The sequence below is a fragment of the Tupaia chinensis genome, unplaced genomic scaffold (genome assembly GCF_000334495.1).
Source record: "Tupaia chinensis unplaced genomic scaffold, TupChi_1.0 Scaffold000392_1, whole genome shotgun sequence".
In the NCBI taxonomy this organism is placed as follows: domain Eukaryota; kingdom Metazoa; phylum Chordata; class Mammalia; order Scandentia; family Tupaiidae; genus Tupaia; species Tupaia belangeri.
Genome location: NW_006159894.1, coordinates 1587522 through 1615180, shown reverse-complemented (window position 1 = coordinate 1615180; position 27659 = coordinate 1587522). Strand labels below are relative to the sequence as shown.

The 27659-nt window shown below is 39.9% G+C and overlaps 1 protein-coding gene across 1 annotated transcript in view; it reads right to left on the bottom strand.

The window, feature by feature from the left end:
• Positions 1-27659, bottom strand: part of ITSN1 (intersectin 1) — a 268969-nt gene that overhangs the window by 142224 nt on the left and 99086 nt on the right. The window contains exons 7-11 of the mRNA XM_006153903.3: positions 27396-27556; positions 16355-16534; positions 14189-14285; positions 11163-11263; positions 4765-4828 (exon numbers count right to left, since the gene is read on the bottom strand). Of these exons, the coding sequence (XP_006153965.1) occupies positions 4765-4828; positions 11163-11263; positions 14189-14285; positions 16355-16534; positions 27396-27556 (603 nt within the window). The remainder of the gene's footprint in view (positions 1-4764; positions 4829-11162; positions 11264-14188; positions 14286-16354; positions 16535-27395; positions 27557-27659) is intronic.

The following is a 27659-nucleotide window of genomic DNA, read 5'->3' as shown; positions in this document are numbered from 1 at the left end:
AAGCTGTTGGAATTTACTTGTTTCCCCCCCACATATGTAGAAGGAGAATATAATAATATCCTAATAGGAGAAGTTTCCAGTGTTGTCTTCAAAGAGGGCAAGTTATAAACGAGAAATTTAAAGTAAGTCTTTTAATATATTCTGGTGCCATATATTAGAGCAACCTAACAAAATGTCAATCAACCTCTATAGAGTTATTTTTTTTCTTTTTTTTTCAGTATTTATTTAATTTCATTTGTTATTTATTTATTTTTTTAAATTTGACCAAAGAGAGAAAAAGAGAGGGAGAGAGGAAAAGTGAGAAAGCAAGCCGCCAGATCCAGGATTCAAAACATGGTTGGCCATGAGGGAGTCCAGCGCCCATAATCGCCACACCACCTGCCAGCCCCAACAGAGTTATTTATTGACATATAATAATTGGACATATTTATCAAGTACAGTGTGATTTATCAGTATAAGAATATGATGAATATGATCAAATCATATTCACCACCTTAAACATTTATTATTACTTTGTGTTGGGAACATTCAAAATCCTCCATCTTAGATCCTCTGAAATATACAATAAATTATTGTTAATTATAGCTCCCCTATTGTACTACAGAATATATTCCTCCTATCTAACTATAAGTTTGTATTCATTAACCAGCATCGTCCTATCCTCCAAATCTTGTTTTCTCTTTGTCATAGGGAGTGTGTGCTTGCCAAAGTGGGGAGGGGAGGGGATAGAAAAGCAGCCCCCCAATGGGGTATAGTCATGGTATAGTCCTTTTTCCTCCATTTCTCCATCCTGTCAGCATTTGAGGCACATATTCTCACAAATCTGCTGTGTTTCCAAGCTGCTGGGGCCGAGGTTTGAACTTGGTCAGCAATGTGGGATCGCCTTTCTTTGCATAGCACTTCAACACTGCTAAATAAAGGGGCCGCATCCTCCTAAGTCTGTATTTCAGAGGGCCATAGGATACTAGTCCATACTCAGACCTAAAGAGGTCTGAGTGTATCATAGATACAAAACATTGATTAACAAACTAATTTCCTGCAAAAAGCAAACTCTTCAGTACAAGGCAGAAGAAGCAGAAGGGGATGAGAGCAGAAGGAGAGCTGAACCATTCGTGAGGCAACCATATTAACGTGTCCCATGAAAAAAATCAGGAGCTTAGCATGTGACAAGTGTAGGCCAGGTTTATATTCCAGGCATAACCATCAACACTTAACTAAAAGATGAGCACTCCCCCCGACCCCAATTTGCTATCGGGTGTGTGCTGTCACTGGAGAGACAGAGAAAGAGAGAAAGTGAGGAAAGCGCTCCTGGCGGGGGGGTGTGTATGGCCACCCTCCAATCCCTTCTCCTCTGGTGTCCTCTAAGGATCTGGGGCCTGAATGCACACATGTCCAGCACATCTCTCCAGTCCTGGTCTGGGGATAGACTAGTACAGTCAGTCATGTTGGATCTAGCTGTCTTAACCATCATGCCACCAATTGGCCCAGGTTCACACTTCTTTTCTTCTTCTTCTTTTATTTTTTTTTTTTTTTAGAGATTTTTGCTATAGGCTGCGTGTGATTGCCAGAGACAGAGAGACAGAAAGTGAGAAATCAAACCCAGGGAGATGGCCACACTGCAATCCCTTCTCCTCCGTTCTCCTCTTGGGATTTTGGGCGCACATGCACCTGGGGTGAGTTTTCAGCGGCTGGCCCTGGGACTTGAACCATGGTTGACTACATGGGAGTCCAGAGACATAACTATTACACCATCTGTTAGTCCTCAGGTTCATACTTCTTAAGAAACCATTTGGGTTATCATTTAAATGTAAAAAAACCTGAAGGAATGAGGGAATATTCATCAATAGCTATTAATAATCATTACTGGGGGCCAGCAGGTGGCATAGCACCTATATCGCTAGACTCCCACATAGCCAGCCATGACCCAGTCACTTGAAAATTACACTGGGAGGGGAAACCAGCAGTTAGCGTAATGGCTATGTCGCTGGACTCCCACGTGGTTGACCACGGTTCGTGTCCCGGACCCGGTGGCTTAAAACTCACTCCGGGCGCGTGTGCGTGCGTGCCCAAGATCCCGAGAGGAGAATGGAGGAGAAGGGATTGCAGCGTGACCATCCCATCCCCCCTGGGGGGTGATTTCTCGCTTTCTGTCTCTCTGTCTCTCTCTGTCTGTCTGGCGAGCGCACGCGCCCTACAGTGAAAATCTCTCAAAAAAAAAAATAAATAAAATTACACTGGGAGGCCGGCAGGTGGTGTGGTGTTAAGGCGGCTGTACTCCCACATGGTTGACTGTGGTTTGAGTTCCATAACTAGCAGCTTGCTTTCTTGCTTTCCTTTTCTCTCTCTCTGTCTTTCTCTGGTCAACTTCAAAGAAATAAATGATGACAATGAATAAAATTTAAAAAAATAATTGTTTAAAAAAGAGAGAGAAAAAAAAAAACAAAATCATACTGGGCATGTGTGCATACATGCTCAAGATCCTGGAAGGAGAATGGAAAAGAAGGGATTGCAGCATGGCCATTCCCCCCGGGGGGTGATTTCTCACTTTCCCTCTCACTGTGTCTGTCTCTCTCTGGCACTGTATGTGCCCTAAGGCAAAAGCCTGAAAGAAAGAAAGGAAAGAAAGAAAGGAAGGAAGGAAGGAGGGAAGGAAGGGAGGAAGTAAGGAAGGAAGGAAGGAAGGAAGGAATCTTTATGGCGTAGGCTCAATGGCACGGTGGTAACATGCTGCTCAAGGGGTGCTGGATCCACGTGAAAGGTCACAAGGTTTGGTTCCCTGGTCAACCTGTACATGCCAACCACATGTGCCCATAAACCTGGTTGGCTGGAAGCCGGGGAGCGAGTGTGGGGAGGAGAGGGTCGAAGCATAAGGCCGTGTTAAAGCTGCTTATCTTTCCTTCCTTTTTGTTTTTCATTCTCAAGAAAGAAATAATTTTTTTAAAAAAATCACTTCAAAATAGAGACAGTATGCGCCTCCTGATGCAAGTACACAAGAACATGTCCAGAGTAATTTTGCCAAAATAATCAAACTTGAACCTGGTCACTGGTTCTCAAGCAGAAATTATTTTTATACTGCCAAAGACATCTGTCAGAATCTGAAGGCATTTTTTTAAATTATTTTATCTAACTTTATTTATTTATTTACTTATTTTAGTTTGACCAGAGAGGGACAGAGTGAGAGAGGGAAAGTAAGAAAGCAATTCGCCAGGTCCGGGACTTAAACCGCAGCAGGCCATATGGGAGTCCAGCACCCCTAACCACCACGCCACCCGCAGGCAGGCCCTGAAGACATTTTTGATTGTCACAACCAGGGGGTAGAGATCATGCCACTGGCACCTAACGAGCAGGGGCCAGACATGCTACTAAACATCCTGTAATGAACAGGACCGTCCCTCACAACAAAGACTTATTGGCCCCTAAATGTGAGAAGGCTGAAGGTGAGAAATCCTACTTTATATTAATATCTAATTACCCATTTATAGGAAATATAGGAACACATTAAATGCCACCACAGGGATGCAGCCGTCACAAGTCAGAGCTTTAAGAAGCTGTGGGCACTGGTTTATGGCATAGTGGTAAAGCACGGTTCTAGAGAGGCTGGGTTGCACTGAAGTAGAGGTTCAGGGCTCAGCCCAGTTAGCATGAAGCTGGGCATGTGCATGAGTACCCAAGCTCTGACGGCCAGAAGAAATGGAGGAAGGGACTGTAGTGTGGTCAGACCTGTGGAGGGGGCTTCTCTCTCACACGCACGTGCGCTCTATTATAAATAAAAGGAAAAAAAAAAAAACTATAGAGAAAATGAATTGGTTTGCTTTTATGAGTTCTGGAAAGGAGAAGCTTGAGGGAGTAGTAGAGAACAAGACAAAGGGAATTTACAGATCAAAGGATGTAACCATTGAGTATTGCAAAAGACAGATTGAGTCCTGATTTAAACAAACTATGAAAAAATTATGAGGCAATCTAAAAAATTTGAATACTATCTGTTTAACTTAATGAAAAGAATATTAAAATTGTGCCAGCAAGTAGCATGGTGGTTAAGGCCTCTGGATTCCACATGGCTGACAGCACAGTTCAAGTCCCAGACCCAGAGGCTTGAAAAACACTGCAGGGGTGTGTACATACATGCCCAAATCCTGAAATGAGAGAGAAATGGAGAAAGGACTGTGACATGCCATTCCCATGGAGTGCTTTCTCACTTTCTCTCTCTCATCATCACTGTCTCTCTCTGGTGAGCACAGGCCCTCTCTGGCAAATTTAATATAGTATAATAATTGAAACTTGGCTTAAAATAATTGGGAAAGAGGAGGGCAGAGCCAAGACAGTCCATGAGTTGAACATTGTTAAACTATGTTAAGTTCTTGAGAATTCCTTGCATTAATCTCTCTGCTTTTATAGTTTTCGAAATCAGTAAGGGAGGGACCAGCAGGTGGTGTGGTGGTTAAGGTGCTGGACACTCCCACATGGCTGACCACGGTTCAAGACCTGGACCTGGTGGCTTGCTTTCTCACTTTTGTTCCTCTCTCTCTGTATGTCTCTCTCTGGTCAAATTTAAAATAAATGAATGAATAAATAAATAAATCTTTTAAAAAAATCAGTAAGGGAAAAAGTAACAGAGACAACTACCACAATTCAATGAGAAGTAGTTATGGCTCTAAATATCCTCCCATAAATAACAGTATTAATCAAAAAAACCCATGAGAGGCCATACCAATCTAAGAAAGAAAATTTCCACTTTACACAAACCAAGAAAGGCTCCTTCCTTACCATATTGAAGCCAGCTGAGCCTGGGGTAAACTTGATTGCATAAGAATAGTTCTTGCTTGGGGACCTAAACAAATACCAGGAAAAAGAGATAAAGATGAGTCATCAATTACTTACTGAAGAGAACAGTCTACTTGCATTTGTACTGTGTAATCTCAAGAAATTACAAAGCTTTAAATTATATTTGCTATTACCCCAGGAGCTTTTACAAAAGGAAACAAAGCTCCAGTGAAAAAGGAGAGAAACACAAAGCACAGCTCAGCATGACACACGCTCAATCAATTTTGGTTAAATGGATGTTTTAATAAAGAGTAAGTACAATATTACAGCTCAAAAAAATGATAATTAGCCCTTTTGTCTGGACTGCCATCTCCATTTGTACTGGGCTTCTATTTACAAAGCTAAAACTTACTCTAAATTTAACATCTTCATCCACTACCTACTGCTTCTAACAAGACCAAAAATCAGACAAATTCAGGGAAGATTTAGGGAATCTTAGGGGAAGAAGGGACCTTGGAAGGATCTCTTCTAAATATTTCATTGCACAAGCTTTAATGGGGAAAAAAAAGGTAAATTGCTCAACTTTACACAAATGGTTAACATCATAGCCAGAATTAGAAAACATTTCCTGTTAGTGGAAAAATAAAATTCCTGGCACTTCATCTCATCTTTCAAAATCAGCTCTCATTTCTTAATTACAAATATCTTCATTTCTGGTATGAAACTGGCCTTACATACCAGACAAAAAAGCTGCAACAGATGTTGGAGTGTTTCAATGAACCAGCGTCAAGGAGACAGACAAACATGCCTCCTTTCCAGCACTGCCTCTCAAGTGTGGCCCCAGGGAAGACCGAGCAACCAAGAAAAGGAAAGCTGTGGTAACTAGGTTGGGAAGGTTCCTGTGTGTAAACTGGTACTCACTTTAACTATCACGTCATCAAAAACACAGCGAGCAGTAGAGTCAGGGATTCCTGAGGATCAGAGGTTCTAGCATATGGAAGCCCCAGAAAATGAGGGGGAAAGTGTCAATGATTAGGAGGTTGTGGGCTTTGGTCCTGGTTCAGTCCAGACTGGCTGAGTGACTTGGGGAAGGCAGTTCCTCCCTCCATCTGAACCCCCCTTTCCTCATTTCAGAGGCTCCTTCCAAGTGAACAGGTCTGTGATACATCATATAAGAGATCACAGCACTGACTTTAGCATAATGTTAGCACAGGAAAGTGCTCAATAATGGTAGTTAATGTTACCAACAGCATTTTAACTTCTATTTACATATCAAATACTGGTAGAAAAGTACACCTAAATATACACATGTGCACAGCACACACCTTAACTTGCAAACTAAAAATATTTTAATAGTAACCAAATCAAGAAACAGAATACAATTAGACCCCAGCAGTCCCTCTTTGTCTTCCTTCTGGTATCCACTGCCGCCCAGGGTAGCCAACTAATAACCATATACTACGCTCTCTGTTATATCTGACTTACTTTGTGCAATATGTTGTTATGTATAGTTGTAGAACATTTACCTCACTGTTACAGAGTACATCATTGCGTGATGGGCATTCAGGTAGTTCTCAGTTTGGGGTTATTATGAATACTCTAAGTTTGGGTGAACGTATGAATATACACCTGCTAGGCAGATGACTGTGTGTGTGTGTGTGTGTGTGTGTGTGTGTGTGTGTGTACTGGTAGCATCTAAGAATAATAAATAACCTGTGAAATTAATGCACATATTCTAAAGGTTCTGTGATATATTAGAATAAGGGAAGTTCAGATTATTTTCTTTAAATTCTGTAATATTATATTTAGAATGCTGGCAACATTAAAGTAAAGTTAGCAAAGCCTTAGAGAATGCTTTCACTTTCAATCTAACAATCCTCCCTACTCTGGAGTGATATTTAAAAAATTAACATTTTGTTTACTCCAGATAAAAAGCATAACGATAAATGTGAACTAGTTCTACATCCAGTTATCAAGGAGACTCAACTCCCTAACAATATTTGGCATTAATAAAACTACTTTAGCTCTCTCAAGTGAAGTTAGTTCCTTCATCTCTAAAATGAGAGAAATAACGTAGAAGAGGGATCAGCAAATCACAGCTTGTACGTCTTATCTGGCCTGCTGCCTATTTTTATAAAATTTTACCAAAACCCAATCATGCCCATTCACTTAAGCATGATATATGGTTACTTTTAAGAATTATCTATGGCTGTTTTCTAAGTATAAAAGCAAAGCTGAATAGTTACAACAGAAAACATATGGCCTACAAACCTAAAATAGTTACTGTCAAAAAAAAAAAAGTTACTGTCTAGATCTTTATAGAGGAAAAATTGCTAATCCCTGCACCAGAAGATCACAATTGTATCTTAAAATTGTGATATTTGACTTCAAGATAATAAATACGTATTTGAGAAGAGGGTCTAGTATGAATAGGATTACCAGAATTCTAGAGCTTTTACATAATCTGAATTAAAGAATAGGCCCTTTCTATTTTATAAGGCTGTCAAAGTATGCAACAGCACACACATCGAGTTGTGAAGGAGGAATGGAACACCCACCTGGTGAGCTGCACCAGCTGAATAGTCCCAAGTAGTCAATTTGGTAACTAGTGCCAACTTTACTGCACTTCCCAAGGTGGCCTATCACATAGCACAAGATCAGAGGTTCTCATTCTCCTCTATTAGAACGAATCAATGGCGTTTTTTATTTTATTTTATTTTTTTTGGAAGGTTTTTGCTATAGAGCGCATGTGCTCGCCATACAGAGACAGACAGAGAGACAGAAAGCGAGAAATCACCCTCGGGGTGGGGGTGGTGGCCATGCCACAATCCCTTCTCCTTCGTTCTCCTCTTGGGATCTTGGGCACGCACACACACACGCCCGGCGTGAGTTTTAAGCCACCGGGTCCGGGACGCGAGCTGCGGTCGACTACATGGGAGATAAGTGACATAGCCATTACGCTAACTGCTGGTCCCTCAATGGCGTTCTTATGCTCACAACACACTCTTTACAAACATAGCCAGGATCTGAAGGTATCCAAAAGAAGTGATATGAAAGTAAGACACAATGGTAATCAGGAATCCTAAGTACCAACAGGACATTACCGGAGATCATTTAGCTTTGCTACAGTCTTGCAGCAAAGCTGTTAGCAAAGCTGATCACAGATCAGCTAGGCTACAAGTCATATGCAATTCTGAGAGAGCTCATGATAATTACGCCCCACTCCAAAAACACAAGCAAATGCAAGTGAGTGAAAGAGACAATTTAAGGAGAACCTAGATTCACTTCCCTTTTTCTTTAAGGAATTACATATTTAATTTTACTTGTCATTATTATTTCTTAATTTGACCAGAAGGAGACAGACAGAGAGAGAGAGAAAAGGCAAGTGAGAAAGCAAATCACCTATTTACATGAAAACAAATCATCTCTAACTCCTATACTTTAACTGGTACCCTAACACCAAGATGTCACAATGCCAAATTGAAGACTACTGAACTACATTAAATTATAATCATGTACATGTTGCAAAATGCTTTTTGTTGGGTTGTCTGAAAAGTCATAATGATTTTTGCATAGGAAAACATTTCACGACTTTTCTAATGACCCAATAGTTCCTTTAAAATGAGAACCCACGAAAAAGAAAACCAAGAAAGACGAAAAACAAGAGATTAAGAATATTAAAATTACATATTTCACTTAGGCCTCTTTGTACAGTGGAGCCTCTTCTCAACTTCCTTGATACTAACACTTATCTCAGCTGAACGAATAGCTTTGGGGATTCTGAATTCACAGAATTCTTTTCATAGTTGTGATCAAGATGATGACCTTTCACCTATCTCATCTATTTTGTCTGTATCAATGCATCAGCTCTGTCCTCATCTATAGTCTAATTTAACCTAAGACACAGCTAATTCCTCGTAAGTACATAAAGGAAAAACAAATTAAATTTATGTATTTCTATTCTTAAATTTACTGTAATAAGTTATTTGACTTAACATGACTACAAAAAGGTCTGGTTTGAAAATAAAATTCCCACCTTAATTTCTTGCTGGAACAAAGTGGTAATAAGAATGTAGATAAACAATAGCAAAATCTGCTTTCTTTCCAGTATATTTCAAATTTTACTTTCTGCCTCAGGTATTAAAAAGTTCTAAGTGTTCAAGTGCCTGGAACATTATATTTGAGATGTAGATACTGCATTTCATTCATAAAACACACATCCTAGCAAGAAAGAAAGAATTTCTAAATCAATGTTGCATTTGAATACTAGTTTAATTAGCTCACAGCAGACACTAACACTGATTTGAAAAAAACATTTTGAAATTCACTGGTAATGCAGTTCTGGGTTAGTATGGAGCATGGGTGTCAAGTAAACCACAGAAAACGTTACTTAAAACTACATTATTGAATATTACTTCAGTGCTGGCATAGGCTAGATTAGTTTTCATACTATGTATAAAAACAACAGGGACATCGCATAATGGCTATGTCGCTGGATTCCCATGTAGTCAACTGCAGTTCGAGTCCTGGACCCAGCGGCTTAAACTCACACCAGGTGCATATGCATGTGTACCCAGGATCTCTAGAGGAGAATGGAGGAGAAGGGATTGCAGCGTGGCCATCCCCCCAGGGGATGATTTCTCACTTTCTGTCTCTCTGTCTCTCTCTGTCTTTCTGGTGAGCGCACGTGCCCTATAGCAAAAATTTCTCCAAAAAAAGAAAAAAACAAAACAAAACAAAAAAAAAACACAATAGTGACAGGGACCAGCAGTTGGCATAATGACTATGTCCCTGGATCCCCATGTAATCGACCATGGTTCGAGTCCTGGACCCAGTGGCTTAAACTCAAGCTGGACACGTGTGCATGGGTGTCCAAGATCCAGAGAGGAGAATAGAAGAGAAGCAACTGTGGCATGGCCATCCCCCCTGGGGGGTGATTTCCCACTTTCTGTCTCTCTCTGTCTTTCTAGTGAGCACACACACCCTATAGCAAAAATCTCTCCAAAACAAAACAAAACAAAACAATAACGACAGTGATGACTTTAGCAGGGAGTCAATGTGACAACAGAGAATTCTGAGAATTTGTGTCCCTTCGGATACAAATTATGTGCTTGTTTCAGGTGACTACTGTGATACTTTTTGAAAAAAGGGTTCAAGATTACGTCAGAATCCTTCAAAGTCTCAACTATCGCTGACATTTTTAAACAACAATCCATTTTTTTTCTCAGAGGTAAAAATTGCAATTTTAAGTAACCGCAAAAACAAAAAGGTAGTAAGAATCAGTATTTAAAGTGTTTAATGGGGACCAGCAGGTAGTGTCATAGTTAGGTGCTTGATCCCATGTAGTCAGCTCCACGGCTTGAATCTCAGACTCAGAAGCTTGAAAAATATGCCAGGCACATGTGTATGTGTGCCCAGAATCCTAAAAGGAGAAATCAAGGAGACGGGATTGTGGAGTGGTCATGGGGGATGATTTGTCACCTTCCCTTTCCCTCTGCCCTCTCTCCACCAAGCGCCAGTGTCCTATGGCAAAAATCTTAAAAAACAAACAAACAAACAAAAAAGTGTTTCATTTTATATACAATGTCTTCTCCCACCACCACCCCAGGGAAATTAACATTTTCTTTCTTCTTTTCATATCTGTTAAGAGGCAGCAACATTTTCTTTCTTCTTTTCATATCTGTTAAAATGCATTTAAGATTTTTTTTCTTTTTCATTTACCATTCATTTTAGAGGCCTTTTTCCCTTTATTAAAGATACACTTTTCCTTATAACTCTCTAATCAGGTTTAAGTATAATTCATAAGAAAGGTTTTGGATAGTATTCCAGAATTCTCTCTTCCTCTGATGTCGATAACAGAGAATCTCTTTTTCTTTCTTCCTTCCTTTCTTTCCTTCTTTGTTTTTGTTTTTTAAATTCATATAACTTAACTCTGGCCTTTTACAAATGAAGAGGTAACACAGAAACCACTGACCTTAACAAGACAGTGGCAGAGCCATGGGACCAACTCCCCAACCGTTCCCGGCTACGACCTCAAACCTGGCAGGCAGCTCCAACGTCATCTAAAGAGCTGAGCTCCAGAACCTGCACCCACTTTCTCTCCCCAGAGCACTTCTTTGCTAGTGCCTTGACTTGCTAAGAGTGGTTTTCAGTATACAGGAGGATCCCTGCTCTGTGTTCGACTTGACCAAGAAGACTGGGGGTGAGTGTTGAGACACACTGGAGAATAAAGTAATTATCAAAGGAGTTATAACACTGGATAGCAGGGGTGATGACAACTTGACTTAGAAATAAGCAAATACAGAAAGATGTTTGTGAACTATCTGTCACCAAATATCTACAAGCAACCTGCAGGTAGAACAACGATCCTATCTCACTGAATTAACTTTAACTGTAAATACCTGTTAAGTGTCCACTCATAGTTTTGTCATGACTATTGAATAGTTGCCTGTATTTCAGTCTTGATGACTGGGGGACGGCCCATTCTGCTGCTGGAGGGACACTGTGGGGAAAGAGGAAGGAGCAAAAGAGGGTTAGGTGTAATGAATGGCCTATGGAAGTTCTTTAACACGGTAAACTAAGAACATTGCCAGATAAAAATATCTCCTTCCACACTTCTTTTCTAATCACTTTTTCAGAATCGTCTGTAATAAGTATCTCCCATTTTTAAGCATATAAATTTTTCTCTCAAAATAGGTTAGCTCGTCATTTTTCCGGAATCAAGAGTAAACACAACAAACCACGTGGCCAATTCAAGTTATATACTCAATTTAGTAATTTAAAGGTTCCACAAAAGCATGGAAAATCTCCCTGGAACTGAGGTGATAAGCTAATGTCCAGGCTTTTCTAACCTTAAGCAATCTTTTTTGGTTAAAAAGTAATGCTGACAACAAACAACTGGTACTTTCAAAGTACTAATTCTCCAAAATGTTTAACTTTCTGTACATCAAAATATGAGGGGACTTCAAAAAGTTCCTGGTCGACCATATGGGAGTCCAGCACCTTAGCCACTATGCTGCCTGCTGGCCCCTCAATTCTAGGATTATAAATTCCCACCAAAGGGAGAGTTTTTGAGAGAGAGAGAGAGAGAGAGCGAGCGAGCGCAGAGCATCTCCAGAGTCGTGGCAAATCAGAGGCACAATAGCAGGCAGAACACCACTTTCTCGACTGCAGTCTAGACCAGACTTGCTGATGTGCTGCCACCTCACCTGAGAAAACCCCCAGCTAGCAGTTCTGGTTCCTGGATGCCACAGCCCACACTAGTATCACACTGGTACCAAGGGCTTTGTGAAGAGTCTGATGACTACATGGAGCAATTTAAACACAACAGCTGAGGTGACAATAAAAATGACATTCCATTTCTAGGATCGATTATAACTAATGTGCCATGTGCAATTTCCTTTTATTTCAGCAAACATATTTTTCACAGGTCAAAACAAAATTGTAATCATCATTTAACTCTTAGTCATCATGTATATGTGTTATCTATGCACTTATACTTACTATATAGAATTCATACAGCAGGGAAACAGATCCCAAACAGTTGAAAAGCACTTATATAAACCCTCCTTTTTCAATTTGTATTAATTTCTTAATAAAGAGCACTTACCATGATATATTCTGCTGTAAGTACTTCTGCAACAACTCCCTCATTTTAAACTAGCTAGTTTTTGCCAATTCCAACTTCTGCCTATTTGTCAAGAAGCTAACTATCTTGCTCCTGCACTCCAAGATTTAGGGTGTTACACCCAGAAGTTGTTTCAGATTACACTTATCAAGTCATAGTTTCCAGCCAAGTTCCCAAGAATTTAAGTAAACTAAAAGCTCATTAATATGTTACCCAAAAGTTACAAACCAATTTGTAACAATCTACTAGAAATTTAGTGACTGGAAAAAATGACTGCTAACATAAAAAATCCAGTTATTATAATAGCACTAATGTTTGCTAACACAGATTATTTATTCATTCAAATGCCATAAACCAATTTTAAGGCAGATTTCAAAATTCTTTGTGGAAAGTCACAGAAAACACAAAACTTCAACATGGTATATACAGGAGAAAGAATAAAAAAGTAGAACTTAGTGTCGGATGATTTGAGTTTAACAATGAATTCTACCGTTTCCTAAGCTGTACCTACACCCAAGGAACTGGACTTCTCTGGGTTTGCTTCCTCATCCACAGTCTAGGAATATCCACTCCACAGGTGGTTGTGGGGTTCAATGGGATTAATCAGATGCCTGCCCAAATAGATGTGGTTCAACAGATGCCCAAGCATCTTAGGAGTGAAATCTTAATTAAATAGAACACAGGTACCTGCAGGTCACAATTAATTCAAGTTTTTCAGAGAAAATTTGCACAGTTAATAGCACAGGCCTTAAAAACGGAAAGAACTTATTTTAACTCTTAGCTCTGTGACTTGAAAGTTCTATTTTCTTGACCAAGTTACTTAATGTTTCTGGGCCTGTTTCTCATCTACAACATAGAGAAAATAATAGTCATCTCACTGGGAAAAATGAGTTAGTGTGCATAAAACTTTCCTGCTTATGGATTTTCTTTAAATCATTTAAAAGGTAATGCATTATCGAGTTACATTTAACATGTTCTCTTTAAAGTGAGAAAGTGACTTGATTAACTGAAGAGATTTCTACTGAGACAAAAGAATGGGATCATCTACATTTACACTCCTTCCCATTTCAAAAGTTTTAAGACAGCTTACAGAGAGACTTAATTTTTTTTTAAGAATAATGTTATTTAACTTTATTTATTTATTTATTTATTTATTTATTTATTTAAATTAGGCCAGAGAGCGAGAGCGAGAACAAGAGCTAGAGAGAGAGAGAGAGAGAGAGAGAGAGAAGGGACTTGAACCAGAGTTGGTCATGTGGGGAGTCCAGCACCCTTAACCACCATGCCACCTACCAGCCCAGAGAGTTAATTTTTGATTAGTGTAGCAATATGTAAGCGAAAATAGCAAGGGTAAAAGATAACAAAAATATGAGTAAAAATATGAAACAAGTCTGGCTAAAATATAAACAATAAGATTATGTGAATGTTATCAAAATTGATCCATGTTATTTGATTAGGGTAAACTATCCATTAGTCTGAATATTCATTTCATAAAAACTGGTCTCTAATAGAGACACACACTCTATAAGATTATCTGAGATAAAATTAAATATAAGGCCAATTGTGGCTCCAGTCTGCATATAAAAATTTTATATAAACTTTTGGCATATCCTTGATTTTTCTGTCATCTTAGTAATAAACAATAAAACTTAGTGACATCCTGAATTACAGAAGTTATGATCAGTGTTCTACAAAATTAAGGAGGATAACAAATAAAAACATAGATAATTCATTTTCTAATTTATGACTTGATCAAAAATGGCTTTAACTAAACTTACCACTTAAAACAAGCAAACTCACCTGGCCACATCAAATGATTGTGCCTTCTGTAATTTAGTGTTTAATTGTGACCCTGGGCCAGATCTACTGAAGGAAGAACTCTTTGGCAATGTGGCTGCTGTAAAATAAGTATTGAATAATTTTAACTCTACAAAGATAAGAAACTTCCCCCATTCATAAAAATTAAAATGCGTAATAATCAAATCTGAGCCAAAAATAATTCTACCCTTCTTACCAGCCTGTACTCAAAAAGAGTTATTTCCTCCTTACTCTTTGCCCTCCTTCCAAACACATTTCTAGACTGACTTCTGTTGAAAATCTACTTCCTATGTAGTAATGCTGACATCCATAAAATGTTACTCTTCATTAAACATTTACTATCATATTTCATAGACTGCATTCCAATAGTCAGAGATAACAGCTTCCATATATAAGATGGCATTTTCTTTCTTTTTATTTTTTCTTTTTTTGAAGAGGTTTTTGCTATAGGATGTGTGCGCTCGCCAGAGAGTCAGAGAGACAAAAAGCAAGAAATCACTTCCCGGGGGGATGGCCATGCTGCCATCCCTTCTCCATTCTCCTCTCAGGATACTGGGCACACGCGCACATACGCCCGGCATAAGTTTAAGCCACCGGATCTGGGACTCAAACTGCAGTTGACCACATGGGAGTCCAGTGACATAGCCATTTCGCCAACTGCTGGTTTCAAGATGGCATTTTCTTAACTGCACTGAAGGAGTGAAAGTATTAGTTCTAAATGTCAGACTGTAGTCTTGGCCAGATAACATGTGATGCTAGGGAAGTTCAGCTTGGGTGTCTGATTCTCATTCAGACTGATTAGTTAAGTGTCAGGAAAAAAAAAAAAGAAACAACATTCTGAGCCTTAGCTACATTCTCCTCACTCCTGCCTGCTCCTAACAATATTTGCCATTAGCTGCAAAAGAATGGAAGGCTCAGAGGGGGTGGATTTGCTGATCCTACTGGAAAAGCAACTCCATGCACTTGCTTGGCTGTCATTATAAGCAACCATGATCACACATGAAAGGTCTACCTGTGACAAGAAGTCCATTCAGATTCTTTGACTGTCATTTTGAGACAGATCCTGACACATCTTATAAATCCAGGGAGCCACTGGCATAGATACACTAAAATCATGCTGTCATGGCTTCTGAATTTACTCAAAAATAGTCAAAGTAGTTTTAAAAAAAGAAATAATTTCTGGGAACCAGCAGTTAGCGTAATGGCTGTGTCGCTGGACTCCCACGTAGTAGACCACAGTTCGTGTCCCAGACCCGGTGGCTTAAAACTCACGCCGGGCGCGTGTGCATGAGTGCCCAAGATCCTGAGAGGAGAATGGAGGAGAAGGGATTGCAGCGTGGCCATCCCCCCTGGGGGGTGATTTCTCGCTTTCTGTCTCTATGTCTCTTTCTCTCTGTCTGGCGAGCGGGCGCCCCCTATAGCAAAAACCTCTCCAAAAAAAAAAAAAAAGAATAGAAAAAAAGAAATAATTTCCTAGTGATTTGAATGAATAGCATTCATTAAGATTTGTTAGAATAAGACTACCTACAATTTATGATTTCTTTTAATGAAAGGAAAAAAGACATTAAAGTCTCAAATGTAATGAATGAAACCAGAAACTTAAATCCTCTCCTCAATTAGGCAAGCATGCAAGACTATGCCTTTAATCGACTTGCTTCCTTCTCCAATCTGCCTGATAAATTCCACCTCCTCAAAAAAATATGCAATGTTCTTTTTTTTTCCTTTATTTTTCTCCTCACAAACTTCTATCTCTAGGGGATTGTCTCGCTTATTAGCAATTCATATCAGCTAAAGAACAGTAGTAACTGATACATGAAAATACAAAACCATGTTCAAATACTGTTTGACTTCAGTTGCTTTTATCAAGCCCTTGAGAGGAAATTATGCTCTTGGATTGCACTGTTAAGTCCACCTCTTCCACAGTAGCACCCAGAGAACTGTTATTACATTCTTTTTCCTTCTTTCTACACTGGCCTATCTCATTTAATATGAAAAAGAGAGAGAGAGAGAGAGAAATTAAGTAGAAAAAAAAGATATTTTCCTCTGGAATAAAAATATCATTTAAATGTAATCAGAATGTGAAGACAGAAGATTTAACAGGAAATAAAGGTCCTAAAAATTCATCCTGTGTTTCAACAGGCCACGTACCAGGATGAGCAAATGCAGGCAGAGGCTGTATAACTGTGGGAGCCCCGTTAGCCAGGGGAGGCACGGCTGCTGTCGGAACAGAAGATACAAGGGGTGGGGACATTCCAACAACTGGAATAGATCCCATTGGCACTGGAGCAACAGCAGTAAGCGGTGGCATGCTGGCGATACCTCCTATACCTATGAAGAAAAATGTCCCCCAGAATTTCACAATTAATCACATTTTGATAATCAAGATAATCAACTTAGTAGTACTTAGAGGAGGAAACCACATTCTGGATGGAATATACAGTATGCCCACTTAAAATATGGATTCAGATTAAGCATTTATAAGAGTAAGTGAATTATGTCAAAGACCACATATCAAGAAGACTCAAGACCCAACTTAAACAGGGATCAGTCAAGATGAGGATCAAAAAAATAACATTAGTGGACTTAAAACTATCACATATAAGTAAGTCTATGAATTCAAAATTATGTTTAAAAATAAACAAGCAGGGCCAGCAGGTGGCTTGGGGGTTGAGGCGTTGGACTCCCATATGGCTGACTGCAGTTCAAGTCCCGGACCTGGTGGCTTAAAGACCACACCAGGTACATGTGTGTGCGTGCCCAAAATCCCAGGAGAATAGAGAAGGGATTGTGGCATGGCTATCCTCCCAGGGCCCTCTCACTGTCTCTATCTGTCTCTCTCCAGAAAGCACACACACCCTACAGCCAAAGAAACTCTAAAATAAATAAATAAACAAGCAAGCAAAAATCCAAACTGGTTAACATAGAAGGTAGATAGATCAAAGATTAATTATTTTTGAAAACTAGTAAATAAAAAGGGGATAAAATCAAACATTTAACCTGCCTTTACTAAGGGCAATCAAATATTTGACAGGAAGAGGTAAGGGAATATTTCTTTGAAAAAGTATTCTAAGGCCAGCCGCTGGCTTGGTGGTTAAGGCAGCAGGATCCGACATGGCTGACTGAGAAGTTTAAGTCTTAAAGCCAACAGCTGGAAAAACATGCTGGGTGTGTGTGCATGCATGCCCCAAATCCTGAAAGGACAAAGTATATCAAATTTTTTCTGTTTTTTTTTTTTTAAACTATTTTTGAAAAGTTATTTTCCATGTGGTTGTTTTAGGGATTAAATTCTACAAGTTGGGACCAGCAATGGCTGGACTCCCACGTAGTCGACCGCAGTTCGTGTCTCGGACCTGGTGGCTTGGACTCACGCCAGGTGCGTGTGTGTGTGTGTCTAAGATCCCAAGAGGAGAAAGGAGGAAAAGGGATTGCGGCATGGACATCCCCCCTGGGGGTGATTTCTTGCTTTCTATCTCTCTGTCTCTATCTTCCTGGCGAGTGCACGCGCCCTGTAGCAAAAACCTCCCCCCCAAAAAAAAATTAATTCTACAAGTTAGTTCATTATAATCTACTTCTTTTTTCAAAAGAGGTTTTGTTTTTTGTTTGTTTGTTTTTTGCTATAGGGCACATGTGCTCGCCAGAAAGAGAGAGAGACAGAGAGATAGAAAATGAGAAATCACCCCCCAGGGGGATGACCACATCTCAGTCCCTTCTTCATTCTCATCCTGTGATCTGGGGCATGCACATACATGTGCCCGGTGTGAGTTTGAAGCCACTGGATCCAGGACTCAAACCGTGGTTGGCCATGTGTGAGTCCAGTGATGTAACCACTTCACCATCTGCTGGCCCCAATATGGAATTATTTTTTTAATTAAATTAAATTATTATTATTATTAAATTTGACCAGAGAAATGCAAAGAGAGGGAGAGTGAGAAAGCAAGTTGCCATGTCTGGGACTTGAACCATGGTCAGCCAAGTGGGAATTGAGTGCTTTAACCACCATGTCATCTGCCTCCCCCCATATAGGATTCTTAGTTGACTTATTTTCTTTTAGCACTTCTACTGCCTTCTGGTCTCACTGTTTCACATTACAAGTATATTATGAATTCTATCTATGCTCCCCATATACATGATGAGGTGCTTTTCTCTTGCTGCTTTCAAGATTTTATCTTTGTGTTGGGCTTTCTTTGTTTCTATGATGTGTCTAGGTGTGGACCTCTTTATATTAATTCTACTTGAAGTCTGCTGAACTTTAGAATGTGAAGATTAATGCTTTTAACCAAACAGAGGAAGTGTTCAACAGTTATTTCCTCATTTTTTTTTTTTGCCCCTTTCTCTGTATCTGCCGTCTAAGACTCTAATGACATAGATATTCTTATGTTTGATCTTGTCCTACAAGTCTCTGAAGCTTCAATTTTTTAAAAAAATCTTTTTTGTTTTACGTTCTTTAGGTTGAATAACTTCCATTAATTCATTAAATTAACTGATCCTATCTTTGCCATCTTCAATTTGCTGTTGATACCTATGGTGATTTTAAAATTTTAATTATTGTACTTTTCAGGACCAGTAGTTGGTGTAATGGCTGTGTTGCTGGACTCCCATGTAGTTGACAGCGGTTCGAGTACCAGACCCAGTGGCTTAGACTCATGTCGGGCGCGTGTGCGTGTGTGCCCAAGATCACTAGAGGAGAATGGAGGAGAAGGGATTGTAGTGTGGCCATCCCACTGGAGGGTGATTTCTCGCTTTCTGCCTCTCTCTTTCTGGCAAACACATGCAACCTATAGACAAAAAAAAAAAAAAAAAAAATTACTGTGCTTTTCATTTTCACTTCAACAAAAACAAATAATTTTGATAATAAGCTGTTTTTTTGTGGTCCTCCTGAAGTGAAATATTTTCTTTTAATATTTATAATTATTGCATCATAGTTTTTTGTTTTTTGTTCTGTAATTTCCACTTCTTGAAGACTATTTGTTGATTCATTGTTATCATACTTTCCTTTAATTCTTTTTTTATTTTAAGAATTATTTTTAGGGACCAGCAGTTAGAGTAATAGCTATGTCGCTGGACTCCCATGTAGTCAACCGCAGTTCAAGTTCTGGAGCTGATGGCTTAAACTCACGCCGGGCACGTGTGCGTGTGTGCCCAAGATCCTGAGAGGAGAATGGAGCACAAGGGATTGTGGCGTGGCCATCCCCCCTGGGGAGTGATTTCTCACTTTCTATCTCTCTGTCTCTCTCTGTCTTTCTGGCGAGCACACACACCCTATAGGAAAAACCTCTCCAAAAAAAAAAAAAAGAAAGAAAGAAAGAAAAGAATTATTTTTATTTAATTTTATTTATTTTAATTTGACCAGAGAGGGACAGAATAAGAGAAGGAGGAGGGTAAGTGAGAAAGAAAGCTGCCAGGTCCAGGACTTGAACCCCAGTCGTCCATGAGGGACTCCAGCATCCCCAACAACCATGTCACCTGCCGGTCCTTTCTTTTAATTCTTTAAATCTGGTTTCTTTAGTTCTTTGAACATAATTGTGGTTTGAAGCAATTTTATCCACTGAATAAATTCAAAGACCCGATCAAAGATAGTTTCTAACAACTACTTCTTTTCTTGACTGTGAGTCCTACTATCTTGTTTCACTTAAACATTTCATAAATTATAGCAGAAAAATAGGATATTTCAGATAATATTTTGTAGCTATTCAGGCTCTAATTCTCCACCTCTCTTCTTGAATTTTTTCATGTCTGTATTTATTCATTTGCATAGGCTAAAAATCTGAACAATCTATATACTACAATGTGTGTGTCCCCTGGTGGCTATCCTCAATTTTGTTGTTTTAAAACTCTTTTTCCTATCTTAAATCTGGCTTCCTAGGGGCTACCCTATACCTGCAAATAGTGGTCAGCCAAAGATCAGATAAAAGCTGTACTCAAGCACCTCAAGTCCATAAGGGTTCCCACATCTGCCAATCAATCTGTGAGTAAGCACAAAAACGCATTAAAAGTTCAGACCATTTTAAAGTCTTCTCAGCTTTTACATATCACAGGATCTTTTTACGTATCTTGTATAGACAAGCACATAGCTTAAGGCTTGGTCAGGACTTTGTAGCTGGCTTGGGTCCATGTGATCTCAGCTGCACATGTGAACAACCATACCTCAAGATATACTTGCCCTACCCATAACCGCAATTTCAGGCCAAAGCTACTGGTCCCACCTGCTCATCTGCTGCCAAGAGCATCACTTCCACTGACAAATCTGCTGGGTACAGGAATTACTCTTATGGCCAAAGCAAGTCACTCCCTCAAAAACAATCACGAAGTTGCTAGTATCCACAACCTGATCCCCCCGGCGGAGCCTTCACTCTAACCAAGCTGAAGGTTTCCGGATTAGGAATATGCCCAGGAAAGAATGCCACAGACTTCTATTGCTTCATACCTAAAGCTCAACAGCTTTTCAAGCATAAATATTCCCTCTAGTGGATTTCAAGGGCAGTGAGATGGTTATTTGATTAATTCTGTCCAGATTTATAGTTGCCCTTGAGAGAAGAATTTGCTGAGCTCAGCCATGGTTGAAAATCCCCCTGCTGTCTTTTATGTTTCTTTTAATCTGCAGGTCCCTCTCCATCCCTTTCTTTCCCTTATAATCTACCTGTGAAAGACCCAGTCCATGTAACCTGTAGTTTCCCAGTACAAAGACTGGATAAGACCCAGACTGAATCTCTTTGGCAAGACTCTAGAAAGTATATAACATTCTGTTGTTGTTTGTGATCTCAGCAGTCAGAGATGCTTAATGACTATATCAACTGCAAAATAGTGATGATCTATTCCTACCATCATTCTGTCAGTTATTAGCAGAAATATTTTATAAGGAGGTACTTCTTTTTTTTTTTTTAAGACAGAGGTCATGTGTGCTTCCTGGAGAGACAGAGAGAGAGAGAGAAAGAGAGAGAAAGAAAGTGAGAAATCACCCCCTGGGGGGATGGCCACACTACAATCCCTTCTCCTCTATTCTCCTCTCAGGATTTTGGGCATACACACACATGCACCTGGTGTGAGTTTTAAGCTGCAGGGTCTGGGACTCAAACTATATGGGAGTTCAGCGACATAACCATTACACCATTTGCTGGTCCCCATAAAGAGGCACTTCTAATGAAGAACTATTAGTTGGCTATCCAGTTATACAGCTCATGCAGAAAAGGCTTCATGGTAAATTCTGGATTCTATCTTTTTACATTTTTAAGATAATGAATTGGCTCCCTATGATCCTCCTGAGGTGAATATGTGTATATACATGTACACACGCATAGATTTAAACACATTTAAATATCACTTTTAAACATGTTTATTGAATTTAAATCTATGCCTCTTCTTATAATTATTGCAACTCAATTGTCTTTAAGTGACGTCAACCTCTTCAATTAAGCTCAAGAGCACTTCTTTTTTTAAAAATTTATTTATTATTATTATTTTTAAGTTTGATATAGGGCACAGGTACTCAACAAAGAGAAAGAGAGACAGAGACAGAGAGACGGTGAGAGAGAAAGTGAGAAAGCAAGCTACCAGGTCCAGGACTCAAACCATGGTCAACCATGTATAAGTCCAATGCCTTAACCACCATGCCACCTGCTGACCGCTCATGAAAACGTCCAGTATCACCCTCCTAATCTGTGAGAGCTTCACTGCTGACCAGTACTGTAAATAACAGTCCTTCTAAGTGACATAGCTATTACGCCAACTGCTGGTCCCCAGATAGCTTTTAAATAGTCACTGCAAAGACTACCATTCTTTTATTAATACCTTTTGCCGAATGAATAATTTTCCTTTTAAAAAATTATTATTTCACTTAATTTTATTCATTATTATTATTATGTTTTTAATTTAACCAGACAGAGTCAGGGAGAGGAAGAGAGAGAAAGTTTCCAGGTCTGGGACTTGAACCATGATTGGTCATGTGGAAGTCCAGCGCCTTAACCATCATATTACCTGCTGGCCCCAAATGAATGATTTTCTAAATAAATACATCTATCAGAGGCTAAATTCTGGATGCTATCAACTCTTACAGTGCTACAGCTAATTCTTGAAATTTCTCATCTCGATTAGATAACTAGGATTCCCCTCTCACTTTATAAAAATGTGGAAGGTCTTGAGTTGATGTTCTCTTCCAACTCTTTTTTTTTTAAATTTGCTAGAGGGCCCATGTGCTCACTGGAGACAGAGAGAGAAGGAATGTGAGAAAACACCCCCCACGGTGGATGGTCATGCTGCAATTCTCTCTCTTTCATTTCTCCTTTTGGGATTTTGAGTATGCATACACATGCACCTGGGATGCTTTTCAAGTTGCCTGGTCCAGGATTCAAACTGCAATAAGCCATGTGGAATCCAGTCACCTTAATCCCATGCCACCAGCTAGCCCCAGTTCTATTTTCTCTTTACAGTTAAACTTTCTCTTCTCTTTCAACTCTCCAATTAGTATATCTACAACTGTACTAAACCTGCTTGTCAAGGTCACATGGGTTCATTATATCAAACTCAATCACTACTTTTCTGTCCTATTTTTACATAACTTCACAGAAACAACTTAAAAACAAAACAAAACAAACTACATTCCCTTCTTAAAACACTGTTCCTTGTGGGACCAGCAGATGGTTTAATGGTTACGTCACTGGACTCCCATGTAGTCGCTGCTCAAGTCCCAGATCCAGTGGCTTAAAACTCATGCCAGGCACGTGTGTGTACATGCCCAAAATCCTGAGAGGAGAATGGAGGAGAAGGGACAGAAGTATGGCCATCTCCCCTGGAGGGTGATTTCTCACTTCCTATCTCTCTGCATCTCCAACAAGTGCATGCACCCTATAGCAAAAATCTCTCTTTAGGGAACCAGCAGTTAGCATAATGGCTATGTCGCGCTGGACTCCCACGTAGTCGACCGCAGTTCACGTCCCGGACCCGGTGGCTTAAAACTCACCCCGGGCACGAGTGCGTGTGTGCCCAAGATCCCGAGACGAGAAAGGAGGAGAAAGGATTGCGGTGTGACCATACCCCTGGGGGGGTGATTTCTCGCTTTCTGTCTCTCTCTGTCTGTCTGGCGAGAGCACGCACCCTATAGTGAAAATCTCTCCAAAAAAAAAAAAAATCTCTCTTTAAAAAAACACACACACACACAAAATACAAAACAAAACAAAATAAAAACACCGTTTTCTGGCTACTAGGACACCAATCTTCTCTCAGATGACTCCTGTGAGTCTTGGTTCCTGGCTTCTTCCTTGTTATCAAGGAATGTCCACCATTTAAATGTCCACCACACCAAGTCTTGGCTAGACGTCTTCTGCTCTTCTCTTAGCTAAACTATCTCATCCAGTCCAAGAATTTCACTGCCACAAACATTCAACTTCTCCCCAAACTGACCATTTCCTCCTTAGAGTTCCAGACACAGGTTATCATTCCTGTCTCCTAAACATTTCAACTTGCAAATCTGTAAGGCTCTTTCAAACATGGCTGGAATACTTGATCTTCTATTCCGAAACTGTTCCTCCTCCTGTTATTCCCATCTTGGTATATGGTTATAACAACCATTTAGCTATTCAAGCTAACAACCTAAATTCTATAGGGACCAGCAGTTGGCGTAATGGCTATGTTGCTGAACTCCCATGTAGTCAACTGTGGTTCGAGTTCTGGTTGCTTAAACTCACGCCAGGCGCATGTGTGGGCGTGCCCAAGATCTAGAGGAGGGAATGGAGGAGAAGGGATTGCAGTGTGGCCATCCCCCCTGGGGGGTGGTTTCTCGCTTTCTGCTCTCTGTCTCTTTCTGTCTTTCTGGCGAGGGCATGGGCCCTATAGCAAAAACTTCTCCAAAAAAAATAATAAAATACAGGATATAATGAATTTCACCCTTCTCCACACTGATTATCACCACCCAGAACTAGATCACCATTAACTCTTGCCCATGGCAAAAGCCTAACTGATTTCCAGAATGCCATTCTTGTTCCCCTCTAACACAGGTTTAGATGTCACACATTAGTTTCTGTATCTTACCAACCAAGTCAGTCCTCTTTAACAGCTCTCTGGAGCTTTCAACTACACTTTGAAAAAAATAAACTCTAACTGCTTAGTAAGGTTTTATTAGACGTGAAACCCTCTGGCTCCTGCCTTACTTCCCTGATGTTATGGCCTCCGTTGTAACTTAAGTTGCAGTGCTCTAATCTTTGTCTCTCATACCCTTGGCAAAAACAACCTGGTTTTTGCCTCAGGACCTTTACAATTACGGTTCCTTTTTGATCAAAGGCTTCTCCCCTAGGTCTTCACATACCTCTCGTCATCTAAGTCAGCTGGAAAGTCATCTCTTCAGAGAATTTTTCTTGGTTACCCTGTCCCATCAATCTCTCTACTCTATGACCCTGTTTTTGTTTTATAAGTTTTTGAAATAGGTTGCATGTATTCACTAGAGAGAGATAGAGAAAGAGAAAGTGAGGAATCACCCCGTGGGGGTAGGGGGGATGGCCTCGCACAATCCCTTCTCCTCCATTCTCCTCTTGGGATTTTGGGCACGCACACACTCGTGTCCAGAGTGATTTTCAAGCTGCTGGGTCTACGACTCAAACTGTGGTCAGTCATGTATGAGTCCAGTCCCTTAACCACTATGCCACCTGCTGGCCCTGCGCAACTTCTTAGCAGTTCACTTTTCTCATTCTCTTCTCAGAATCTCAGGGTTAATAAATTCTACATATGCTTAGGGCTTTTATTGTGATGAAATAAAATACCATACGTGACAGCACATACTGTATATAAGCGCTATGAAGTAAATGGTCAATTTTTTATTGTTTGGTTGGTTGTTTTACTGAGGATTTTTTTGCTAGAAGGTGCTCACCAGAGAGAGACAGAAAGAAAGGGAGAGGAGAAAGCATCCCCCGTGGGAAATGGTCACACCACATTCTCTCTTCCTCCCTCTCTCCCACCTCTCAGTATGTTAGAGAACGCATGCACAAACACCCTGCACGTTGCTCAAGCTACTGGATCCAGGGCTCACATCACATGGTCAGCCATGTGGTATCCAGCTGCCTTAACGACCATGTCACTTAGCCAATCTAGTCAGATCATCTTTAATGTTAATTAGAAGACAACAGTAGTAATAAATTGTTTCATCCTCAAGTAGCTGGAAGCACTGTAAGAAAAAATTATTCTAGGTTAAGCAGAAAGGTGGCACTACTGATATTAGCAAAGAGTAGATCCTTGAGTTAACTTGGTTAAACTTGATTAGGACTGAGTATCTTTTTATTTTTTGAGAGGTTTTTGCTATAGGGCATGTGTGCTCGCCAGAAAGACAGAGAGACAGAGAGACGGAAAGCAAGAAATCACAGCGCTCCCCCCCCCCCTGGGATGGCCATGCCACACAATCCCTTCTCCTCCATTCTCCTCTCAGGATCTTGGGCAAGCAGGCACATGAGCCCGGTGTGAGTTTAAAGCCACCCGGTCTGGGACTCGAACCGCAGTCGACTACATGGGAGTCCAGTGACATAGCCATTACACTAACTGCTGGTCCTAGGACCGAGTATCTTTAATTTCCCGTCATGATATTCCTCACAGTTTATCCTCTTGAAAATCTTTTGCTGAGTATGTGCTGTAAGGAGAAGGTGAGGAAAGGGAGGGAGAAGCAAGGGTGAGGAGGTAAGGCCGGCAAGCAGTGTAGGATCAGAAACCCCAGTGGAGTCCTCCAGCAGCAGCGGCAAGTTTACTTAAGGAACTATAAAGCCCTCGGCAGTAAAGCCACAGCCTCCTGAAAATAAGCCAACAATATCTCCCTAGCTGAAATTGCTATAGCAGAATGGAATTAGAGAAAACAAATGTTAAGTGATTACTGACTTACACAGGTTTGGGGGGAAAGAAGCAATGGATGCCTCTGGTCATTTGACCCCTTCTCCCCTATGAAGTTTCTTTTTACAACGCAGGAAAGAGGCCAAAAGAAAACCATACATTCTTTTAACTTAACACATGGTCTTGACCAAAAGTTGGCTACAGGGTCTGTCAGTAATACAGAGCGACTTCCACTTAAACACTGGTAACTAAAGGCTAAGTACTGTGAACATGCAAGGGACAAGGCAAACAAGGGTCTTGGACGTATGGGGCCTACTGTACCATTCATTTCTACTCCTCCAGGCCTGTGCTCATCAGACTTGCTTTTTTCCTTCTTCTTTTGGACCACTGTCTTTCTTGACTAAAAACTGTCCCCAAGCCCATACATTTCCCTTTATAAAAACTAGCCTTACTGTTAAACCTCCCAAAGGAAAGACAACACGCTGTTTAATAAGAAATCTAATAAGTAAAGCCAGAGTATTTATTTATCCTAGCTTATCATTAGTTTATATCAAAGACAACTTAAATTACTACTGACTGTCCTCTCCAAATCTACTGCTCTTTATCATCTATCATCTGACACATCAGAATAAAGAAAAGAAACTGTATCCACAATGTTAGTGTTATGTTTTAAACTGTTTAAAAACCTCCGCATGAATTAGATGTTAGATCTGATCTACTCTTTGCTAATATCAAATCAACGTAAGCAATTAAAATCTGCAATGAGGACAGAGTAGCAATCAGAATTACGGGTGATTTCAGTGAACTGATTACCAATTAAGCTATAAGAAAATTACCTGGTTGAAAGTTTTTTTGTTTTTTTCTTTAGGAATTTCATTTCTAATTGGGATAACAATGTTTTGGGTTTTTATACCATTCTGTTCTATAGAAGAGTTTAATGTGGCAAATTCCCTAAACACTGTGAATCAAAACCTATGTTTCTAGATATCATACTCCAAAGGAATCGTTTATACACAAGGAGAAGCAAAGACATTACAGAAACAGAAAACCGAAAGGAAGTAAGCGGCAATGAGAAGAATCAATGTGAAATGCAAGAAAAAACAGAAGACATAGGAGCAGACTACAAATTTGTTCCTTTCATACTGACAATCTGCACTTTTGCTTTCATTTTGATTACTTTCATCCAAGGGTTCGGATTGAACAGGTGTCTTTATCTTAACACTATTTTCTTGCAATAGCCAGCATATTTTTAAAATATAAGCCGTTGCATTTTAAGCCATTATATTTAATTCTCTTAGCATTTCCTAATGCTATTAACTAAGGGGGGGGGAGGGAAACAATTATTTTTAAAATATGCAATGAAATACAGGAACCAATTCATTTTCAGACTTACCAAATGCTGGTGCACTAGAAATAGCAACTGGCTGCTGTTTCATGACAGGGGGAAGTGCAGAGGGGAGCTGATATCCTTGTAGCTTCAGTTTGATAAGTTTCATTGCTATGGAAAACTCCACTTGATCCATTCTTCCATCATTATTCATGTCAGCTAGTGCCCTGCAAACCAACAGCATGGACTCTAAACAAGTGTGACCTTAAAAAAAACCTTCCCAAAGGGCCACTCCCACTAACACGAAAACAAAATAATCGCTCTCTTTCC